At 46.8% G+C, this 21317-nt stretch overlaps 2 protein-coding genes and 1 long non-coding RNA gene across 5 annotated transcripts in view; 1 reads left to right on the top strand and 2 right to left on the bottom strand.

Annotated features, from left to right (window-relative positions):
- Nucleotides 1–6098: 6098 nt before the first annotated feature.
- Nucleotides 6099–11161, bottom strand: LOC310883201 (natriuretic peptides A). Of its 2 annotated transcripts, XM_083803181.1 has the most exons (3): nucleotides 9016–11161; nucleotides 7071–7356; nucleotides 6099–6796 (listed from the first exon to the last, which is right to left on the bottom strand). In XM_083803181.1, exons 1-3 carry the CDS (start codon nucleotides 9133–9135, stop codon nucleotides 6780–6782), a joined length of 423 nt encoding a protein of 140 aa, XP_083659307.1. In that variant the 5' UTR covers nucleotides 9136–11161; the 3' UTR covers nucleotides 6099–6779. The 2 variants fall into 2 exon arrangements, with proteins under 2 accessions (XP_083659307.1, XP_083659306.1); XM_083803180.1 differs by having other exon boundaries at nucleotides 6099–7356; nucleotides 9016–11160.
- Nucleotides 11162–13165: 2004 nt separating this feature from the next.
- Nucleotides 13166–14359, bottom strand: LOC310883141 (natriuretic peptides A-like). Its single transcript, XM_083803033.1, has 3 exons — nucleotides 13810–14359; nucleotides 13397–13670; nucleotides 13166–13305 (listed from the first exon to the last, which is right to left on the bottom strand). The coding sequence occupies exons 1-3, from the start codon at nucleotides 13918–13920 to the stop codon at nucleotides 13280–13282; spliced, it is 411 nt and encodes a 136-aa protein (XP_083659159.1). The 5' UTR covers nucleotides 13921–14359; the 3' UTR covers nucleotides 13166–13279.
- Nucleotides 14360–16886: 2527 nt separating this feature from the next.
- LOC310883143 overlaps nucleotides 16887–21317 on the top strand; it is a 41128-nt gene continuing 36697 nt past the window's right edge. For both annotated transcript variants that reach the window (XR_014573335.1, XR_014573336.1), the window contains exons 1-2: nucleotides 16887–17149; nucleotides 18949–19096. This is a non-coding gene — a long non-coding RNA (uncharacterized lncRNA). The remainder of the gene's footprint in view (nucleotides 17150–18948; nucleotides 19097–21317) is intronic.

Raw genomic sequence — 21317 nt, forward strand, 5'->3', positions numbered from 1 at the left:
GACAATTTTTGATCTTTCATCACTTGCTTAGGCCTGAATTGTGAGCAAGTACAGTCTTTGAGCACTGTAGTATTTGGTCCAAAAACTCACCATCTTTCCATGCTTGTTTTTCTTCATCGGGTAGCTGTGTTATACAGGATGCATGTAGTAGCTCGCTGATTCACTCTCACACAAAGTCAGCCAGCAGCTCGTCTGGCTCCTGCCATCAGTCTCCTGTTTGGTGTGTATGTAATGACACAGAGGGAGGGCCTGAAATTGATAAAAGCATCTGTTGGGAGGAGATGGCAGAAAATCTGTGGTTGGGAGCAAAATAAGAAGTGATGTAGTCTGCTTAATTAAGCTGTGCTCCTACAAAGGATTCAGAAGAGATTCAGCAGGAGAGTAAGTGGGGGAACTCTGCTTCAGCTCTGCTACTGTCTTCACACATAAATTACAGTAATGTAGGAGGAAGTGAGAGCAGTTAATTTTCTTTTTAAAACCGAGGCACATCAACTGCTGCTTTAGAGTAACAGTGAATAAGGGAGGCAATAGACTGTCTTTTATCTTTCTCCCTCAAATTTCACACACAAAAAAAAAGGGAGGTGTCTGGCACATTTATGCTTAAAGCAAATGGCTTCATGTTTAGATTAAAACCCCTTTCTACTGAGGTTTATAGGCTCATAAATCCAACCATGTGTTGTGACCCCAGTACTTGTAAACTGTGTATTTAACAGAAGAACTTAGTGTTTGGTGAAATTTTCTTCTGCTTTGCTGACAGGAGGCAAGCCACCAGCTTCAGCGAGCGTATACACGTACAAGTGTGTATCTTGCAGCACCCACAGGAAGAAACAGCATGACTGCCCCAGGCTTTCGTTGCACTTATGCGTTTGATGAGATAATGAAGTTGCTCTTCTTGTCCAAGGTGCTGAAATGCTTTTCAGCATCAGCGAGAGACGCTAGGCTGCTTTAACATCCACTGTAGTTTTTGAATTGCAGTGTGGGAAATAGTTCATTCACAGCTGGAAGGGAGGTGGCAGTGAGACTTTCCTCCCTTCACCATCTGGGAAATGAAGGAGAAGAGGTTTCAATGGGGTTTAGAGGTCACGATTTAAAATTAGTTAAGCTGTCCTTTTTCCAGGCTGTTTCAAAACTGCAGGGGGGAAAAAAAAGGCGTGAGTAACTGTATGGGCTGTGTGTAGTTTATCACACATTTAACTGATATTTGAGCATCTAGGAGCAAGAGACCGAAACCCATTTTTACCAGTCTGTGGAGAACACACAAAGCAATGTTATGCTGAAGTATGCTGAAGAGCTCACAGCTCTAACAGGAAAGACAAGACAACCTTGAGAGCCTTGCTGCTTATACTAGAGAATAGCTCAGTGAGATGCCCAACTTTACACACTGATTTTATCTTCCTTTTTCTTCCTACTTCCCAACACAGTAGATCTCACCCGAACTGCCTCCTCTTGCCTTTTCTTAAAAGTTTCTACTCTTTTCAACTGTGCTTCTGTTTCTGTGCAGGATTCTGCTGGTTTTCCAAAAGAACAGTCAGGATATAGGAAGTGAAAATAGGGGAAGGTCCTACAAATCCTTCTTCCTTCCTTTCCTTCTCGCATAAGAGCCCAAATTCTGGTTACAGCTTTAGGCTTTTTTTTTTTTTATTCGTTCGTGAAAGCATATCAGAATCTGCTCCGAGGAAAACAAAATACAGACATGATACAACCTTTTGTTCATAAAGGGCAAGCTGTACTACTGAGATGGGAATTGATGTGCCTGTGACTCTTCAGAAACACCAGTTGTACTAGTGCTTCCGTTTTGTTCAGGTGGGAAGGACTCAGATATTGCAAGCGATCGGTAAAAGGGAACAAAGATCATGGCAGTTTCTGGTCCAGCAGTAAGGTGCAAGAGCTTGAAGAACGAAGCCTGCTACATTCTGTCACTTGCTCTGGTAAAGGATTGGAGATTGGAGTCGGCAGAAGGATTCCCTTTTAAAGTTACTTGTCAGTAGCAGCTGTCACTGGGGTGGCGATGGTTCAACCCCAGCACAGAATGACAGCACAGGGACACTCTTGACTTGTTTTGAGAGGCTTTACAGTTGAAAGGTGTGAGAGAAGCACTAGAAAAGATCCCCTGCCCTTTCTCTCTCAGCAATGCCTCTGACTCTTGCTTCTTCATTGGGGAAGTTACAAGACAAGTGTTGGACAACTGGGTGCCAGCTGTCTGATGGAGCTGTACCTCTGGGGAAGCGTGCAAGAGACCCAGGGAAGGGTTGCTCTCATCACAGCAGAATTGTCAACAAGCTTTCTGTTACTGCTGGTAGCCTCCGTCTTTGGGCACGGTGCCATCGTACTGTCAGCTGTAAGGAGCTGCTGTCGGGGATGACTGGGACGCGCTCATCAGCAGGTGTCAGTCGGCAAAGAGGCCTTTGGGGGGCAAGCTTCAGTGGATGTAAATCAAGCAAGCTGGATAGGGCCAGATTGTTATGGAAACTGGCACAGCTCCACTCGTCCCTGCAGCAGCTGAGGATATGCACCCTATACTTCACGTAGGATTTCGTATAGACACAAAGCAGTGGTGACAGCTCCTCTTGGCATTCTTGCTTGCAGACTGGGATTTCGGTGATGTTCAGTGAAACATTTTGTATAGCAGGAGGCTGGAAAGGGATAGTGCAGCCTCTGAGAAGGAGAAAGAAACTCTCAGATCTGATTTGCAACAACAAAAAACCTGCAGGCCAACTGGCCTGCTCTTCCAAATGAGGTTCGTGCCCTACAGTGTGTATGAAGCATACCAGTGTAATTACTGTATTTCGAAGTTCAAAGGAAAGAAAGCTGCTGAATTATGCACTACCAGTCAGGGTTACTGCCAGAAGCTATGAGGAAGCGAGGATGAAGTCTGGCATCGCACGAGGTGGCAAATGTCATCGGAGCCCGGTGGAAGGCGTGAGGCTGGTCTCTCTCTGATCTCCCTGGGACATTTCTTCCTTCACACAATAAGTGTGATGGCACTGGGGGTACGTCCTAGGTGCTGTGCTATGGGGGTTGATTAAGTTTTATAAAGCCCTCAGATACCCGACGGTGTGGAGGAGGGCAGGATTTCAGAACTCTGTCCCATGGTCAGTGCTGAATAGTTGCTTGTAATGTAATTGCCGTTATCTGGGTTTGACATCAGCTCTTTGTAGCAATAGCTTTGTCCCAGAGGCATCCTGTTTCTGAATTGTTTACAATTACAAGCTACATTGATCCTCTGTCTGACCCATAGCACAGTTGCTAAGGCAAAGCTCTGAAGTGCTGGTTTGGTTGTGTGGCCACCAGTCTTTCTCCTACGCTGTTACTGACACGCGCTGCAAACCTTGCCTTCCCTTAGGGGGAGTTTCTTTAGAAGATTTGCAGTGTATCCTGGATAGGTGTGAAGTCCTAGTAGGAATACATTAATCTGCAGTTCGTGTTCTCACAACAGCCTGGTACTGCTTATTTCTTCTCCAGTCTGATTCCCCCTTTCCCTCCAAAAAGTTCTATCAGGATTAATTTCCACAATTTGTAGGCACCAAAGGCAGCTCCACCATAAATCCGAAGGAAGCTGCCTCACATTTACACGTGGGTCTGTGCAGGACTGGCTGCTGCTGGATGAGAGCATGCCCTAGTTAGAAGGAATGCCCGCATCCCTCCATGGCTAACATGCAACTGTGGGAATCTGCCACAGTGAAAAGAGCAGAAGAAACAAAATGCCATTAGGCATCTGCTTTTATCTGCATGAAAGGCCAAGACTGCAGCATGGCTTTAGCACCTCATGTGTACGCCTGGGACAACAGGACCCTCCTCTGAGTGTCTGAGCCATGAACACAAGTCCAGGTTGCTGCGAAGCGAGGCAGAGCACGAGCACTTGATGCATCTCACGCTGCTGTAAGTGCTTGTGTCTCGGTCCTTCCCCTGCTGCAGACGTCAGCCTGCTGACCTGTACTGTGAACCAGCTGATAAATGAATTCACATGCTAGCTTGTCCCAGGACCTTCCATTCCTGCACACACTGACTGAAATTCCTCACCTCGCTGAAGGCAAGTTCCCAGCGGAGCCTTCTGGGTCTCTGTAGGCACCCTCCTGGCCAGAGCCTTTCTGTACCCTCTTCAGAAAGCAACCGATACAGCTCCAGAGAGGAGTTCAGCTTTCAGGTGTCCTTGCTCTCTCCCCAAACAGTGGGCTGCTTTTGTCTCGTGCTTGTTTGGGACCGCCTGTTCCCTCCTCTCTTTCCTGCCCTCTCTGACCCAGCTCTCACAGCACCAGTGACTCACAGCACTTTGCTCATCCCTGGGGGTGCTTCCTCTCTGCCCGTAGAGCTTATCAGTGCTAAGTTTCTCTCGTTCAGCTTTTCCAAGTGCTTTTTTCCGTGTGCAGTCCTACTCTGACCTGGCTGTGAGATTTCCCTGGGGGAGGTTTACAGCTCAGTGTGTTTATGGGAGCAGCAGTAAAAATCCGGCCGCAGAGATGCTTTTTTCCTAGATTGCCTGCCCTCAATTAGGTTCTCCCAGACTGTAGGGTCTATTAACATGCTGTCTGCAAGCCAATACAGACTTGTTCCACCAGGAACTGGCTTGCTGTTAGTACTGGACCCACCTGGCTTTGGGTCAGGCAGCGCCAACTCTTCTTGCCATTTTTAGCACGTTCCACTGAACCCATTAGGGTTTTGTGCCCCGGGGGGCTGACAGGGAGGGATAATTTACAGGGTCTTGGTGCGTCCGTGCAAGTTTTGCTTGACTAGGTAAAATTCAGCTCCAGCAAGGGCTATTAGTGTTAGAGCATGAGGCTTGGTTGTACTTCCTTTCGTAGCTGGGCATGGGGAGCCCAGTGTGGAGGGATCCACCTGTGTTCCCAGTAGCTGCAGCAGGAAGAAGGTGGCTGCAGGGCTGTGTTTGGAAAGCCTGTTTGAGGGGACAAAGCTGTGTTGTCCTCACAATGGCTCCCCAAAGCCGTTTACCAGCAGGAGGCCCCTTGATTTATAAAACCACCTCTGAATAAATGCAAAGTCACTGTAGCTTTTCCCTACAGAGCCGTTTCGTGGTTGCTGCTGGCAGCCTTGAACTGGGAACCAGTTTTGCTAGAGAAACCCCTCTGGACGCTATTGCACGGAGTATTTTGTCTTTGGCTGGCTCTGACTCGGAGGAGATGTTCCGACACGTCTCAGGAGGTGTTGGTTCCTGTTGCAGTGAAGCAAAATGATTCCCTCGGGCAGGTTTCTGCTCTTCTCGCCTAGGGAAGAATCACGAGGGCCAGCACGGCGGGCAGCATCAGGTGCCTCTTGGAGGCCTTGTCAGCAGCACGGGGAGTGCCTGGGAGGGCAGCTTGTCAGAAATGCCATGTGTGGCATAGGCCTTTTAAAGGGATACAGCAGCCTTAGCTGTAAACAATGTGTGCAGGAGTGGTGTGCCACTCAGCACCCCATCTTATGGTGTCACTGTAGCTGGGGTTTCTGAGAGCCGTTGTCAGCAATTTGCATGTCTCTGGCACCTCTGCCTGCCTATGGCCTGCCTCAAATATCATTCCTCTCCCTACAGACCCCTTCGGTGGGGGCGTGTGCGCCTTCAGCAGCTGAGTCCAGCCTGGTGCTGCTGTGTTCTTAGGCCCTGGGAACAAGACCCTAAATCAGATCCTCAGAATAACTCAGTTTCTAGTGGGATGTGGGATCGCAGGACAGTTGCACACTGCCTGGGCTCAATGCTGGTGCTGCAGCTGACCGGGGAACCCAAGCGATTTGGTCCGTGGGATGCTAACTGGTTGTGGTCTTGGCAACATAACCCTATTGGGGGTGGGGGAGTGGGGGCAGTGGCAGGGAAATGGGGTTCGGGCCAAATTCAGATCAGAGGTGCGAAATTAAGCTAGAAAGGTTTAAATGAGATCTGTATCAGGCTTGCAGTCTGTGTGTTAGTCATGTTTAGAACAGCTGGGGCCATTCCCAGAAAGTGATAAATGTTATACCCAAGCTGCTCTGTAATAGGAGTGACCCCTCCTTCCCTCACATGTAGAAATACTGTGATAGGATTCACGCCCTCTGAGGATCCTTCAAGAGGAAATGGGGCTCAGCAGCTCAACCCCATACAGAGTGAAACAAGACACAGTCAGTGACGTATCTTTCTGTTGATGCTTGTAGCCTTTATTTGGTCAGTGCTAGAAAGCATATACAATGAATTCCCTTTCCTCCCTCTGGTTATCTTCTTACTTGTGAAGTTTTGCTATCTTTCTAATTTCTTTTCTCATAAATTTTGCTTACACGAGGGATTTGTGGCAGTGGAGTGGCAATTGCCTTGACTGAATAAGCTATATCAGCAAAAGGACTCTCTTGTTACTGAAACCCTGTCTACAGGAGGGCTCATGTTGGTCTTCCAGTGGTGAGCAAGCTTTTTTTTTTCCTGATAATGTTATAATTTCTTAGTGAAGAGAGGGAAACTCTAGTGAAAAATTCATTTTCATTTCTCCCAGGTTCATACTTTCTCAGTATTGTGTAAGATCCAGCCTTGTGGGTACCAGAGTACCAATAAAACGTAGGCTTTTGACTTTAGGAAAATACAAGAAATTTAATGCAACAGACAGGAGAGAGGTCCAGCATAGATGTCTAATGTGTTAGTTTTATTTAAAGATGGTCTCTTGGTGCTAGAGTAAGAAATGTTCTTTAAAAAAATCAAATAAATAAATAAATAAATAAATAAAAATAGGAATAACTTTCTGTTGACGAGTTTAGAAAGCATCTGGCTTTCATCTTGGGAGGAACAGGTACTGTAAAGCATTCTTCAGAGCACGGGTAGGGAAGTTGTCCTAATTCTTCCTGGAACCTGCAAGCCAAACATGCAATAAATGTTATTTGAATCTGTTTGTCTCCCGGTATACGCCACTATTGCCAGCAGTGCTTTTATCCATCAAATCAATAGACACATTTTCTTTTGAAAAACCACTACTAGATTAAATTTCATACTGAAGTGAACTCCTTTCTCAAACTGTTTAACTATTTCTTATTGTTAAAGACTTAAATAAGAGCCTGCTCCTCCCTTGTTGTCTAACACAGGTATAGTCTGTTCTGTTCACCAAGATGGCTTAGGCTGGACTCACCATTGCAACCCATTCCACTCAGGGAGCCAATTCTGTCAATTCTCCTCCCGAAGCAGCCAGAATCTCTCATCATCCTGGGCATCTGCATCCCCCTCAGTCTCTTGAGGAAGGGGTCCTTGTAGGACAGAGGGGTGTTGGGTGCTAGCTTGGACTCAGTCTTCTGGTCATCACTGTCATCTATGAGTTCTGGTGGGATCTCCTCCTGGGTTTTGGGCTCTTGCAGGTCAGGATTGGACTCCAGGGCTTCAATCAGTGCAAACTTATCCTCCAGTCTCTCCAGCAGAGCCTACAAAAGAAGAATTAATTTCATGAAACTCAGAGTTTCATGGTCATTTACTAGCCCTTCCGCTCATCTGATTCTGCATTCACCTATGGCCCTAAAGCCACCTCTAGGGAGTCTCTCAGGTTGTATTCCGGAGTTGCTGGTGGTTCTTGAGCTCTGCAGTAAATCCACTAATTCCACACTAATTCCATCTATGGGTAAGTCTAGCCAAAAGCTGATAGAAGCTGTCTTCCACAGCAGTGTTTCTTACTGGCAAGGTTAGAACAGCTCTTGGCAGAGAAACAAAGAAAGGCCTGTGTTGCACCAGGACATAAAGCTCAACACATCAGTGGTACACAGTCTCAAAGTACTTCTAAATTCATAGGGACCCCCACGTTCTCAGAAGTTGCCTGCAATGCTGCTTCTCAGCTGTTGGCTTTCTCTTCTTTTTCTAAGATTGTCTGCTTGCTTGTCACCACTTGCTGTTGCAGTGGGCAGCACTGTGAGAAGCTCTTGGTGTCTCCACTAATCCCTGCCCCAGGAGTTGCTGGATTTCTGCTCCTTAAAGTAACGTGCATCTCCTTGAAAATACCTATGTGAAAAAAATGTCTGCTATCTGACTTCCTTCTGGGTACCATTCTCTATAATTTTTAAAGCTTTGAATAACCAGGATCAGGAAACCTCCCCAGGGGCAGCTCAACCAATTAGAAGAATCTAATCGTCCATCTCTAGAAGTAGGCTAGAGAGGAGTGAGCCTTACAGCTTGCTTGAGGGAGAGCGCATTTGGAAGCCACCCTCCTCAGCTAGCTGCTGGAGACAGCGAAGCCTGGAGGCATGAGGCAGTTTGGCTGACACTGTCCTAATTATCTTAGGGAATTTGGTCTTGGTCTGATGCTGCAATTAGCTGGCCACTGATACCATTCCAAGGAAATGTTGAAGTTGTCAGATTTGGTCTTGCAAGACTGAATCTTAAGTTTTTATTGCTTCCTGAACTAATATAATAATGTTCTCTAAGTATGACTCTCTGTTCTCTAAGTATCACTCTCTGTTCTCTTCGTATCACTCACAAAAGTTTGCATGTGGTAATTTTGTAGCTCTAGGGTCTTTTCTGGATGAGTCCCAGTATACGATGATACCGTTCCTCTCGATTTGCACAAGTTGTGCATCTTCTAAAAGTTTGCCTTCGGGTGCTCTGCTTTACCTCCTCAGCTCCCACCTACATGCAGCTCCGTTCTCTTAAATCCACAAAGCTGGAGCAATGTGACTGCCCTGCTCCTCTGGACCTGCCGTTTAGCAGGACAAACAGATGGAGCCCACCCGAAAGTTGTCTATTTATTCTCCTAGAGCTACTGCGATGCATTACTTTGTTCTCTGTCTGCGACATTGCTCCACTTCATTAAGAAACCTGAAGGGAGGTGGCTGTTTAAGAGAATAAGAACCAACAACCCAAAGCAGACAGCCCACAACATCATAATTCTGTTTCCCCAGGAGCTTGGGTGATCCCAGCGCCGGAGGGGATTGCTCTACAAAGCTTCATTAAACCCCTGTGAAGAACTGAGACTTCGTCCCCCAGCATGTGATCGCTAACGCGGCTACCTGGTTGTACAACAGAAAGGCAAAGACACCACCTCACACTCTTCTAAGCCCCCTGAAAGTTTAACCTTGCAAAAGCAGAGTCCTCACCTCCATGCTGGCCAGTTCTTTGGCAGGGCTGAGGCTGTAGATGGGGTTGGCTTTGCTGGACTGGAGCTGGATGAGAAGCAGCAAGAGGAAACCACAGGAAAATGAGCCCTTAGTGTCCATGGTGCTGCCTTCGTTCGCAATATGGGGCGTTCAAGCTGTTTCTTCTGAGATGGCTCTTCAGGTCTCTCTCTTCCTTGTCCTATCCTCTCTCTTCCGAAGCTTGTCTTTTATACTGTTTGGGTGTGATCTCTGCTTCCTAGGTTATCAGTGGATTTATCTGGGGCGCATTCCAGTTCTCCTGCAGGCATGCAGCTCTGTCAAGGGAAGATTCCCTTTATTAGCTGTCATTAGGCAGCAGCTGCTGTTGCTGAGGAATGTATGTCACAAGTCAGTGATTTCATGTCACTCCCCCTCCTCTTGATACCAGGCGCTGTGATTACATAGTCCAGTTGGAAATTCTTCGCAATTTTCTTTCAAGAGACCCCTATGGTCAGGTTTATGGAGATGGGAAGGAACCCCGAAATGGCTCTAAACTCTGCTCGATCGGAAGATTTCCGTAGGGAAATTACCTTTTATAGGGAAAGCAAAAAAGCTTTTCAGATGAGCGCTTGGTGGAGAGCAAAGGCTGAAGGATACTTTTAGGACACCTAAAGTATCGTGCGCACTTTCCTTCTATATATGGCATACGCATAGCCACCGCATACCACGGAGTGTGCTGAAAATCACAGGTTTGGGCCACTTCTCTTTCCCCATTGCCGTAGAGGTGAGATCAGCATTGAGTCTTTGTATTTGTGTGTTGCCAACAACAGAGGCGCCCCGATCCGCACCTCGTTACAGCCGCTAACGTCTGGACTGACTGCGGGGACACCGAGTGCCTCCAGCCCTCAGGCACCCGACTTCGGCACCATGGAAAAATTAGTCTTTATTAGCAGCTACACATTTAAATCAATGGGATTTCTTTAGACTTCGATGGTAAGGCTTGACCTTGCATTAATAAAATGTGAAGACGAGATGGTCAAATTCAGGAATAATTTTCTTGTACTAGTTTCTAATACCATTGTACCAGAAAGCAACTTGCTCGGTGAGAACTTGAAATAAATGGCTTTCAGTGTTGTTCAGCAAAGGTATCAGAATCTGGCCCAAAGGAAGAAAGAGTGAATTTTGTGTTTATGTTTGTTTGTTTGGGGAGGGGGTTAAATGAAACACTTAGTTAATATTTATATCTTTTGAAAAGCATTTATTTGTTTCTTTGAGTTCTGAAGCTTTCAAGATAAGCTGAAAACTGCCTACGTTTAAATGAGAAATTACAAAAATGCAGATTTGCTGCAACTTCCTCCTCCAGCATTGTTTTTCTGCGTATAGTGCAAATAAAAGTTGCTCTTTTTACATAACTATGGGAGATTTCTAAATAATAAAGCGTATTGTTTGTGCTGCATTTTCCTAACATTTCTTGTTATTTGACATTGAAACAGGAGCAAATATATAAGGAAGCTGCATAGATAACAATTCGCTAACTATTGATACGAATATAGATCTTGAGAGAGTCTCCAAGGTAGAGTTACTTAATAATAGCAGAATGATAAAATATGTTTCATGCCCTAACATAGTGTTTGTATACAAACGTGCACACACTGTTCACATGATCAGCTTCCCAAAATTATACTAGAAAGGACATTCCCAAGGTTGTGAAATCAAGCTCAAACACTACTTTTTCCTAATATAGCATGAAGTCAGCTCAACTCCGCATGTGTTGTTATGAGAACACTCCCTATTTTTTCCTCAGTGCTTTTTTTTTTCTCAGTACATAGAGGCAGTACTAATTTATTTTATTATTCTGTGTCCTAGCCCGATCTTATTTAGTCCTATTCAAATTGTGGTTAAGAAAGTATTAAGAACCTGATAGCTTTTTTATCGACACTCCAATGCCGCAGTGTCTGTATAGTTCACTAATTAATTACAAGTATTTTCTTTCTGCTCTTCTTGGGTGTGTGTTTGTTTATTTGCACAGGGCATTATCTTCATTTTCTAAACTGAGAAAGGTGAGAATTCATTAATACCGAGTGTCCAATTTAAGATAACTAGGGTCTGTTACTGTTCTATTTTTTGTTTCTTTCCTTTCACCCCCCCACATGCCAAGTACTCTCTAGTGCTGTCTCTGTGCTAAAAAAACGCTGTCATTTCATCTGAGTTTTGCCTGGGAGCTCAGCACATCTGTAAAGCAGCCCCTGGGTCACAAACCCAGCTCTAAGAAACTGAGGAACATGGTATCAGTCCCAGTTGTGAGAAATTTAGCTTTGAGTGACCTGTCCCTGTGAAACAATCTAATATTCCAGGATTTCTTTTAATAACCTGGACCAAGAGATACTCCTTTCTTTTACTGGCTGGTTCACTTTCCATCTTCCATCTTCTGCAGAAGATAAATGAGATCTAGGGGCTCGACTTCAGCCTTGACAGTATTTTTCTAAGATGGGGATGTTTGTGTGCTATTCCTGTAGGATGTATGAAAGTATCTAGATGAGATAAAATGGCTGACCCTCACAGGAGCTCTTGTGTTTACAAAACCAAATTCTGCCCTCTATTATCCATCTCACATCTCTGCCAAAACAAATGGAGCGTAAAATGTCAGAACTCAGCTATAAAATTCACTTGTTTGTTTGCTTGTGGTATCTCAGTATCATCACCCTTGCAAGGCTTGCATAAACTTCAGGCTTTACAGTCCAGCGATGGAGAGACAAGCCCAAGTCATTGCCTATGCTCTGCTGGCCATTCGATCGGTAAAAACCCTGCTGGGGGTCTTAACAGAGCAGTAGGTTCTTATTAAAGTTGTACTGTGACCAGTTTTGGAAGAGGAAATCGGCACATTGTCCCACCCAGCCCCGCAAGGTACGGGACAGGAGGTATGGGGACTCGAGGCTGCATTAGGAAGCAGCACAGGCTGTTGAGAGCAGAGAGGGAGAGCACCAAGGGTGCTGCCCGCAGCCCAGTGTCCGGATCCCTGTGAGGAGGAGGATGGTGGATGGACAGAGCTCAGCTGGGGGTAGCTCTGCCCCTTCCCCAGCAGGATGAAGCAATGCCCTTTGTTCTTCAGCCCTGTGAGGCTGCCCTAAGGGCTGATGTTTTGTGGATCCCTTCCGCCAATACACCTATTGTAACCGATGCCCTTGCCTGCTGCACATCCTTCCACGGATGTCCATTTTGTTGTCATAGTGCAACTGAAGACTGCTGGAGGGTGGGCTGACTGTAAAGAGCCTCTGTAGTCCTGTTCTGGGTTAGAGGCTGATCTGGATCCCTTTCACCCCCCGGTGACCAAACCCTTTGACGAAGCTCTGCCATGCCCTACCCAAGCTCTCTTTCCTTTCAGTTAGGTCAGATTAAGAAGGAAACAAAGAGCCGAGGCGGCCAGCGTGGGAAACAAAAGCAGAAAGTAGTGATGTCTGATGAGCTGCACGCACGCCGTGATCCCAGGACGGGCCACGCTGCGACTAAGATAAGTGGTGCCTCACTTTTTCCACTGGGGAGGGAACTTACCTTCATCCCAGCCACCCCTTGCCCACGGGGCTATGGGTTAGGGTGCGGGGTGGCTGCTCCCGGGAGGGGGCCGCCTGTCTCCCTGTCCGTCTGCGCAGCCTGCCCGTGCCCCGCAGCCTTGCCTCGGGAAGCCGGAGCGGGCTGCGCAGCGCCCTGCGGCTCACGGCGCTTAGCACGGGTTAGGCCGGACCGCGCATCCCCCGGGAGGAGGGCAGGGAGGCCGAGCCGAGGCCGGGCTGGGCCGAGCCGAGCCGAGCCGAGCCCTCTGGCGTCTGTCCCCGGTGCTGAAGGCCGGCTGCCCGGGGCCCGCAGCGCAGCCCTGCCCGCCGCCAGCTCGCTCCGAGGGGCGCCGAGCCCCGTGCCCCCGCGGGGCTGCCCCGTGCCCAGCTCGGCGCCGCCGGCAGGGCTCAGCCCGGGCTGCCTGCGACAGGACCCGACAGTGCCCGACAGTGCCCGACAGTGCCGCCACCACCCCTCCTGCTGCCGCAGCCCTCGGACCCGGCGGGATGCTCCGGCCCGTGTCAAGGACCCTCCGTGCAGAGGAGGAGGAGGGCTCTGCGGGGGCTTTCCGTGTGCTACACCGTGACCCCAAAACCCCCCAAACCACTCACGGACGGCCACGCTTTGTACAAAAGGTTTATTGCTGCGTATCCCAGCCCCGCGGAGGCTCCGGGGGGAGCGTGGCTGCCCCGCGGCTGGACGCCGGCCCGGAGGCTCGAGGATGCCGCTCCCGGCTTCAGCTTCTCCCTCTCCTCCAGAAACCTGGAAGAAAAGGGGAGGAGAGCTGCGGGGCTGCCCCGGCGCCTGCCCCGGACCCCTCGGCTGTGGCAGGCGGGGCCGAGCCGGGACCTACGGGCTCTGTAGTGGTTGCATCCCAGCCCCGTCTGCGCGCCGATCCTCTCCATCCTCGTCCCAAAGCAGCCGGAGAAGTGCCTCCGTCGGGAGGAGGAGAGGAGGCTCCTCCACAGGCTCTGCCCCTCCGCCGGCTCGGTTGGGCTGGGGGCCGGGAGGGGGGTCCCCGGCAGGTCCCACTCGGGGCCGCCGTCCTCAGCTCCAGCCTCCGGCTCGTCCTCCGGAGCCGGCCCCCCTTCCTCCTCCCGCAGCTGCCCCAGCGCCTCCAGGAGGTCCTGGGGGGGAAGGAGAGGGAAGGAAGGAGCCGTGGCAGGGGGACGGGGAGCTCCGCTCCTGCTCCCCCGGTCCCCGGTGGGACGGGAGCGGGTGGCCCGCCCCGGGAGCCCCGGCCCGCCCCGGCCCCGGCCCCGGTACCTGCAGGGAGCGCAGCTCCGCGCCGTGCTCGCCGCCGGCTGCCTGAGCCCCGGCCCAGGGCAGGACGAGCAGCAGCAGCCAGGCCCTGCAGCACACAGCCGGCAGCTGCATCCTATCCTATCCTATCCTATCCTATCCTATCCTATCCTATCCTATCCTATCCTATCCTATCCTATCCTATCCTATCCTATCCTATCCTATCCTATCCTATCCTATCCTATCCTATCCTATCCTATCCTATCCTATCCTTATCCTTATCCTTATCCTTATCCTTATCCTATCCCACCCTACCCTACCCCAGCTCGCCCCGTGTTTTTGCTTTGCCTGCGGATGCCTCCCCTTATATCCCCACTCTCTGCCCGGAGGGAGCTCAGCTGCCTCCTGCCAGATCCCCGCAGGAGCCGGAGCCCTGTCCCCCGGCTCCGATAAGGGAACTGGTTACAACTGGCCCCGCAGGTGACCCTCCAGGAGAGGGGGGTTCCCTGAGTGCAGCACCTCCTCCAGAGGGAGAGAACAGCCCCGAGTCATCTCCTCCCCTCCTGGCAGCACTCATTTTCCCGATGATTTCCCCCCCCCCCTCCACTCTCCATCACTGGTAGGTAGGTAGGAGGTGATGCAGGGGAAACACCTTGTGCTTTCTGCCAGTTTGCTCTGCCTGACATCTGCAGGCACACAGGATCCGTGAGCTGGCCCAAGCAGGGTGTTGCTTTCCCCTCCAAGGGGTGAGGGATGCATCGTTTCTCCTTCATGGGAGAAAGAAGGGGGGGGGAGCAGTCTGTAGCAGCTCCCAACAGTTTTTCCTTCTCTGTATAGATATTTTTGTGCTCTGTGAATAGACCAAGGTCTGAGGCTTGCTCTTAAATTTTCCTTCCTTCCAAGTTCATGTGATGATGCTTGTTGCCTTCCTCTGGCATTCCCCACAAACCCACCCCTCCATAGCTAAGAGTCACTAAACTTTTAGTGGCCTAAGTCTGCCTTGAGCAATGCTACAGCCGACCACTTTGCTGGACAAGTTACTAGCTCTCCAGTCGTGCCTTGGCTATAGCAGTGAATCAGTCAGCCACCCTCTCCCCATACTCCACCATTTTACCCATAAATGATGGTGCATTCTGACCCTCACAGATGGGGTTGGAGTGAGAAATTCCTATGGAAAAAGTGTTCCTTCCAGAAAGATCGGTGACTTTGCCCAAAGAAAGATTTTGTAGAACTTTGGCTTTAAGCTCCCCAGACAAAAGCGTTGCAATTACCAATTTGGCAACTGTAACAGGCGGCCACTTTGTACGAAACTTTCTCTTATTTTGCCTCAGAGCTTTGCAGCACTTTCTTATTAACTTTCAGCACCTCTCCTGTGTGAGTGGCAAATTTCAAATATAAATGAGTGCAATTTCTACTGGTCCTGGGGTGCAAATCAAGATGACCCTGTTAGATCCTTACAGAATTCAGTGAGTGGAGCAGCAGACAGGGTCCTTTCAATCACTGCCTGGGTGACATTCGAGCAATTACAGTAAGTCTATGCTTTCTGCACCCCTTGTTGGCTTAGACAGACACTCATAAATCTCCCTGGTTTCACTAGATATCCAGTGATTTCCGCTTGGGCCTTTAGCTCTGAGTCTGTCTTTAAGCTCAGCAAAGCCAAAGAAAATCTTGCCTCTGACTTTAGAGAGTTTTGAACCAACCTTTTGTGGACTTTTACTGCCATGTGTTGCACAAGCAGCAACATATATTATGTTTCTACATCCCCCCTTTTTGTGTATGTGTGTGTCTTTCTGTTCCACTAACTTGCTTACAGCTGACATAATTCATCTTAGATTGGAAGCAAACCAGCAACGTCAGATGGTATGGGACTGTGATCTCTGTTACGGTCTTAACAGCTGGCAAATTATTTTTTTTTAAGGCTTCACAGTGAAGAAGAATTCAAAGAAGAATGGCAGAGAGAAAAGAGGCACTTATTTTGAAAGTATGGCGCACAAATGAAGGAAAGAGCTGTTACGTTGATACAGAATGAGAGCAGATAGGTAAGGTGAGGGTGTGGAACATCCTCGATTTTGCATGTAGGACAGGCAGGAGTAGGAAGGGGTAAAGCAGTGAGAGTGTACGTGACCAAGACAATTCAGCCCTCTAACGATAAACTAGACCAAATCTTTGTCGCTGCCTAACACCATTTATAAATGGGTACCCAAAAGGAGACACTTTTGGAAAAGATATCTGTATGCTTTTTTCTGTGTGGCAGTCACTTTACTGTAGGCTTTTCTTCTCAGCTACTTCTGTAACCCCAGCTGGTAAATTTCTGCTTAGCGGAGATGGAAATCACACAGCTAGAGGTGAGCTTCCCCTGTCTGACTGGCATACTAACTTCAAAGCTTAGCCTTGATTATTTAAATGCTAATAGAACTCAGCAAATTACCTAAAGTACAAACACACCTGGCTTTGGTCCTAGGGATCTAATTACGGAGCCTTTTATGTGAAATAAATTGTTCTTAGTTTCTGAAAAGTGGCTTTTTAAAATATTCACAGAAATGCCAGGTGAGAGAATGGCACATTACAAGTTCAGCCTCTGTGGGATTGGAGGTCTTATCAGTCTCATCTTCTGTAGGACTCTGTTCACAAGTGGGCAGCTCAGTCTTCAACATCTTCTGATCTCTGTTATTTTATTTGCAAATATTTGCAGTGCAGCATAGCTGAGTTTAGAAACAGGATGAGGATGTTCAGGAAACAGACCCAGCAGCACTCACCCTTTATTAGGTTTTTAGTGTATTCAGTGTTGAAATTCCAACATCAAGAAGCTTTCATGTTTATGAGAATACACCTGCTCCTAGGGTTACTGAGGGGGAGATCTCAGACCCAGCATCGTTAGGAAGAAGGCAGTAACCTTCCCGTTGTCACCGGCTGTCACAACATACTAGCTCTTCATTGTTTGATGCTCTAATGTCAGTGGGCTGTGTGGATTGACCTTTCTACCATATAGGTTGCACCTGGGCCAGCCTTAGGGCTAGCACACCCAAAGAGGGAATCTATTTAAGAAATCTGGGTGCTTCCTGTCAGGTTTCCTACAAGTAAGCATCTATTTCTTCTTACTGTAAATTCTTGTGTATTAGGGGAAAATAAGTGAAATTCTTTTTCTGACTCTGCGAAGGTCTGTTAAATCAAATTTCTCTGCTCATATTTGTGAGGGATAGAGGTTTTTGTATGATGGAAGCTACAGAAAGGGGGAGTTTTATCTCTATGGTCCAGCAAGGCTCTAGACCTCCAGGAGGATTTGCCCTTGAGTTGCTGTGCAGTCTATGGGGCTTCTATTGAGAAAAGCTGTTCACGTTGATCATGCTGCATCATTAGCATCAAGGTACGTGTAGCCTGTCTATCGAAATGTGAATTATGCTGATAAATTGAGTCATTGTTTTATCTTCCATTCCCCCACTTTAATTCTTCATCTGATTAATAAAGTGCTTCATGTTCTTCTTGTTTTGTTTAAGAAAGGCAGCACAGAGTACAACAAGTGAATTACGTGGCCTATTCCACTGTTTAAGAGCTTGTGCTCAGAGGTGCCTATGTAAGTGATGAGGCTATTCCTTACCTGCAAGGGACTGTTTAGGGTGTTTTCACTGTTGTTGCTGATTTGTTATCAAAGTTAGCTTAAACACAGTAAGTAGCAAATAGCAGAAGACCTCACAAAGACTGATAACTAGAGAGGCTTCAGGATATGTTGTTGGATTTTCCGCTTAGGACTTGTGGCTCTGTCACGTTGTTGATAGCCTTGTTACTACTGGTCTGAGGAGATAAAGATTCTGAAGGCTGAAATAGCCATAGACAGGTAGAATTAATGCTAGTTTCTATATATGCAAGAGATTGAAAGGAGAAAAGATTGCAAGAAAATGTAAAGAGCTGTTGGTAGCTTGGGCAAGGGGAGACCCTCCATTAACAAATGATTCTGTGCTTTCTTGTCTCTCATAGTCAGCTCTTAAGCATTGAAATGTACTTATGAGCTTGTACTATTGATGTCCTTAATAGAAGAAGTCTGTGGCTAGAAGTGAAAGCTGTATATTGAAACACGAGCAAAGAACCAAACTTTCCTAGTTTGGCTCTGAATAGTACTCCAGCGGGTCCTGGATAGCCTTCATTCCATGGGAATTGTGATTGGAAGGAGCAGAACCGAAGCACAGAGTCTGAATGATTGAGACAGGCCCAGAAAGTAGAGTTCTGGATGTTCTGTGCAAGCAGATTTTCTTAATGAGAGCTGAACTGCCAAAAAAATCGTAACACATACAGCTAGGGGATTGTTGATATGCATGCTTTATGTATATGTTTGTGCCCTGTGTTTTTATCCAGAGGTCCTATTAGGACTAGGCTTACTACCACAATATTTTCTTCCAGAAGCATCTGTCTTGTGGACAAGAAAATGGGAGGAGTACAACTGTGTAGCCCATCTATTTAAGAAATCTGGGTGCTTCCTGTCAGGTTTCCTACAAGTAAGCATCTATTTCTTCTTACTGTAAATGCTATACATATGTTTAGATAGTTGTATCTTAACCTGAGTATAAAGGGCTTGTTTGGTTGTGTTTTGTTGTTGTTGTTTCTTTGCTTTTTGTTTTAAGAGCTGTTAAAAATACATTTTTACCAGAAAGCAGCTTTCAAAATGTTTCTGACTTCTAGTGCGTTGTGTTTAATTGCAAGCAGGAACACTGCTTCACTTTCAAAAATGATATGTGAAAGGGAATCACAGCAAAAAACTGAAGCAAATCCACCCAGTTATGGGAAAGAGTTTATTATCCATGACATAATGGAATTTGTTCATTTATACATTTAGTACATAAGCAAAACAAATGTTTTGGTACTTAAATTTCAGATGGATGTTCACAAATCATTACTTTGGTACAAATAAGTGATACAGCAATGGGGTATTCTATTCTCTCTCCCCTAAGAAACTCAAGGGAGAGGTGGGGTGCAACTTGTTCAGTATATCATCTGTAGATGGATGATGTGGATTGGTGGAGCCCATGCGAATAAGGGCTGAATATATTACTCAGTGCCAACACGTCCTTTGAACCTTCAAAGACAGTCCTGTCAAGAAAGAGGAATAAGTAAAAGAAAGGGAAGTGGTTGGGGTTTCACACATGGAAATTAACTGATTTCTTACTGTTCTAGGGACAGGTTCATCTCCAATGTTCTGTTCAGAGGAGTTTCCTTGGATTGACACAAAAATCCCTAAGGAGCTGGTGAAAACCTCTCTGATCTGGTTTCTGTGGCGAGATGAAATGCATACATCTGACTTGGAGAAAGGAGTGAAAAGCAGGTAAAGCAGAGACATGGCTTTTGCAGGTTCTAAGTGTGCATCTGATGATAATGAATTCTGAAGAGGGTGAAATTGGTAAACTGTGTTTGCAATAGGAGGGCAAAAGTTACTCTAAGGCACCCTTTCCTGAATTAAATCAGGTCTTCTACATATTTATACAAGTTATAATCAAATATGCAAGCCATCAGCCTCTGGCTTTCTCTTACCATAGTAAGCAGTTAGCATCCCAGTCCACTCAGTGACCCAATTCTGTCCAGCTTGACACCAAAACAGCTCCTGGATAGGCCCTTTTTGCTTCTGTCTTGATATGGCTGGGGTAAACCTAGGAGCTCACCAAGGAACCTCCGGACAGCACTGTCCCCAATGGATGTGCCCCCGGGCTGGTCCCTGGTGTTTCGGGTCCACTGGAACTCTGCATCTCGCTGATCAAAGGCATCTGTTGGGATCCTGTCATCTTGCTCATGGTCCCTCTCTTCTGAAAGCAGTGGATGCTCCAACTCCTCATCTATCAATTTGGACAGACTCTGAGAGGAGAAAAAAAAAAAAAAGAAAGGTATAGGGATGAGAGATGAAAATAGAGGGGTTTTGAGATCTTTCTCATTATTTTTGTGTAGGCCATGCTTGGTGATAAGTTTGGAGAAACTTTTTTTGGTCTTGTATCAAAAGATGAAAGTACTGAAGTGATTTCTGAAGCCAGGGCTGGTCATCTTTAGCTGCTTTTGACCCAGTAAGCTTCTCTGAGCTAACACCATACTCTCACAAAATGCTGTAAGGCTCTCTATACACTGTTACTGTACTCTATTAGTTCTAAGCTGTCAAACTGCTGGATAAGTCTTTCCTGGAGCTGGGAGTCTGGGGTGTGGCATAAATTGTGAAAGGCAATGAAAGAGGCTTGATCAAGAGTGAATATATAACAAGAAAAAATGGTTTGGATACCTTGGAATGATATGAGTAGACAGAAGACATGCTGAAACTGGTGCTAGAAGGATTCTGTGTTTTTTTTACAGGCTGGGAGGTTACTTCATATTTGGGAACACCAGATCACTAGTCAGGTAGCTGAAATCTTTTTTTTAATGACTTAGAATTCCTACACACACAAATACACCCCTGTGCGCACACACACTTTCTTCCTAATGCTCTTCCTCTGGGACTGCATTGCTGCACTGCAGAGCCAAGGAGGCAGTCCTCCTCTTAGTCACACAGGCCCAATCCATCAATTCCATTTTCAGCTTTAACTAGGGCTTTGAGAGAAAACAGTGCAGTTGACTGCTCTAGAGCTATAGTTAGGAGTCCTTCAAGGCAAATTTCTTTCACTTGAGAAGTTTACTTCACTCAGTCACAGAATGACCCTAAATTTGCAATCCCCAAACTGACCCCACAGGAAAAAAATAAAATTTAATTTCAATTTCATTAATTGGTCCGAAATTTAAATCCAATAATTGATTACTTCAGTTTCCCTCCATTTAATAACTCTGTTTGCCCACCTTCAGGATTCCTGCTGTCATGAATGTCTTCTACTGCTTTAGCTGGGGTTGGAAGAAAAATAGCTAATCTGAAGTGTCTAAGTGCTAGGAACATCAATTTCTTTCAGTTCCATTGAGCAGCCAGTCACTTACCTGTAAGCTGGAAATAGTCTTGGCCCTTGCGTGGTTCTGACTGACAATAAGCAGCAGGAGGAATCCAGGGCAGAAAAGAAGTTTCAAGTTCATCTTTGTGTTTTGCTGTCTCTGTTTCCTCCTCCCTTGAGTCACTCCACTTCAGTGCTGCTCTGTGTCTCCAGCTACCAGCCTTTATATCTTCCTCCAACCCCTCCCAAGTCTACCTTTTGAGTTCCAGCCAGTGCAAGGATTGGTTTGAGGTTCTGATCTGTTTTCATCCTCCCAAGAAGAGGAGGAGGGAGGAAATAGTTCTTTTTTTTCTGGCAGGGAATGAAAGGAGCATTTTACACTTAGGCAATGCAGCATCATTCTCTTGCTGTGAAGCTGAAGTTCTCTGCAGCCTATGATCTTTGTGCCACTTACGTATGTCAGTTTGCTTAGCTCAGTGTTCCTTGTGTTGATCACTAAACCTTTCCTTTGTCTCCAGAAAAAAATATAATTGTAAGAGAAGTACTGACTCAGAAAGGAATTGTATTTGCTACTTATTCACCTGATTCCTTTGTCACTGTGAAGTATGAAATCAGAGGGACAGGGGTCTCAACATATGCTATTTAAGAACTAAG

The sequence above is a fragment of the Anser anser genome (assembly GCF_964211835.1).
Source record: "Anser anser genome assembly, chromosome: 17".
Lineage (NCBI taxonomy): Eukaryota > Metazoa > Chordata > Aves > Anseriformes > Anatidae > Anser > Anser anser.

What these genes read in the sequence shown, in the direction of transcription:
- LOC310883201 (XM_083803180.1), bottom strand. Translation starts at nt 9,135, where the DNA reads ATGGACACTAAGGGCTCATTTTCCTGTGGTTTCCTCTTGCTGCTTCTC. An exon ending in AAGAACTGGCCAGCATGGAG is followed by an intron (nt 7,357 to 9,015) that starts GTGAGGACTCTG and finishes CTTCTTTTGTAG; the next exon opens with GCTCTGCTGGAGAGACTGGA.
- LOC310883141 (XM_083803033.1), bottom strand. Translation starts at nt 13,920, where the DNA reads ATGCAGCTGCCGGCTGTGTGCTGCAGGGCCTGGCTGCTGCTGCTCGTC. An exon ending in CGGAGCTGCGCTCCCTGCAG is followed by an intron (nt 13,671 to 13,809) that starts GTACCGGGGCCG and finishes CTTCCCCCCCAG; the next exon opens with GACCTCCTGGAGGCGCTGGG. An exon ending in ATGCAACCACTACAGAGCCC is followed by an intron (nt 13,306 to 13,396) that starts GTAGGTCCCGGC and finishes CTTTTCTTCCAG; the next exon opens with GTTTCTGGAGGAGAGGGAGA.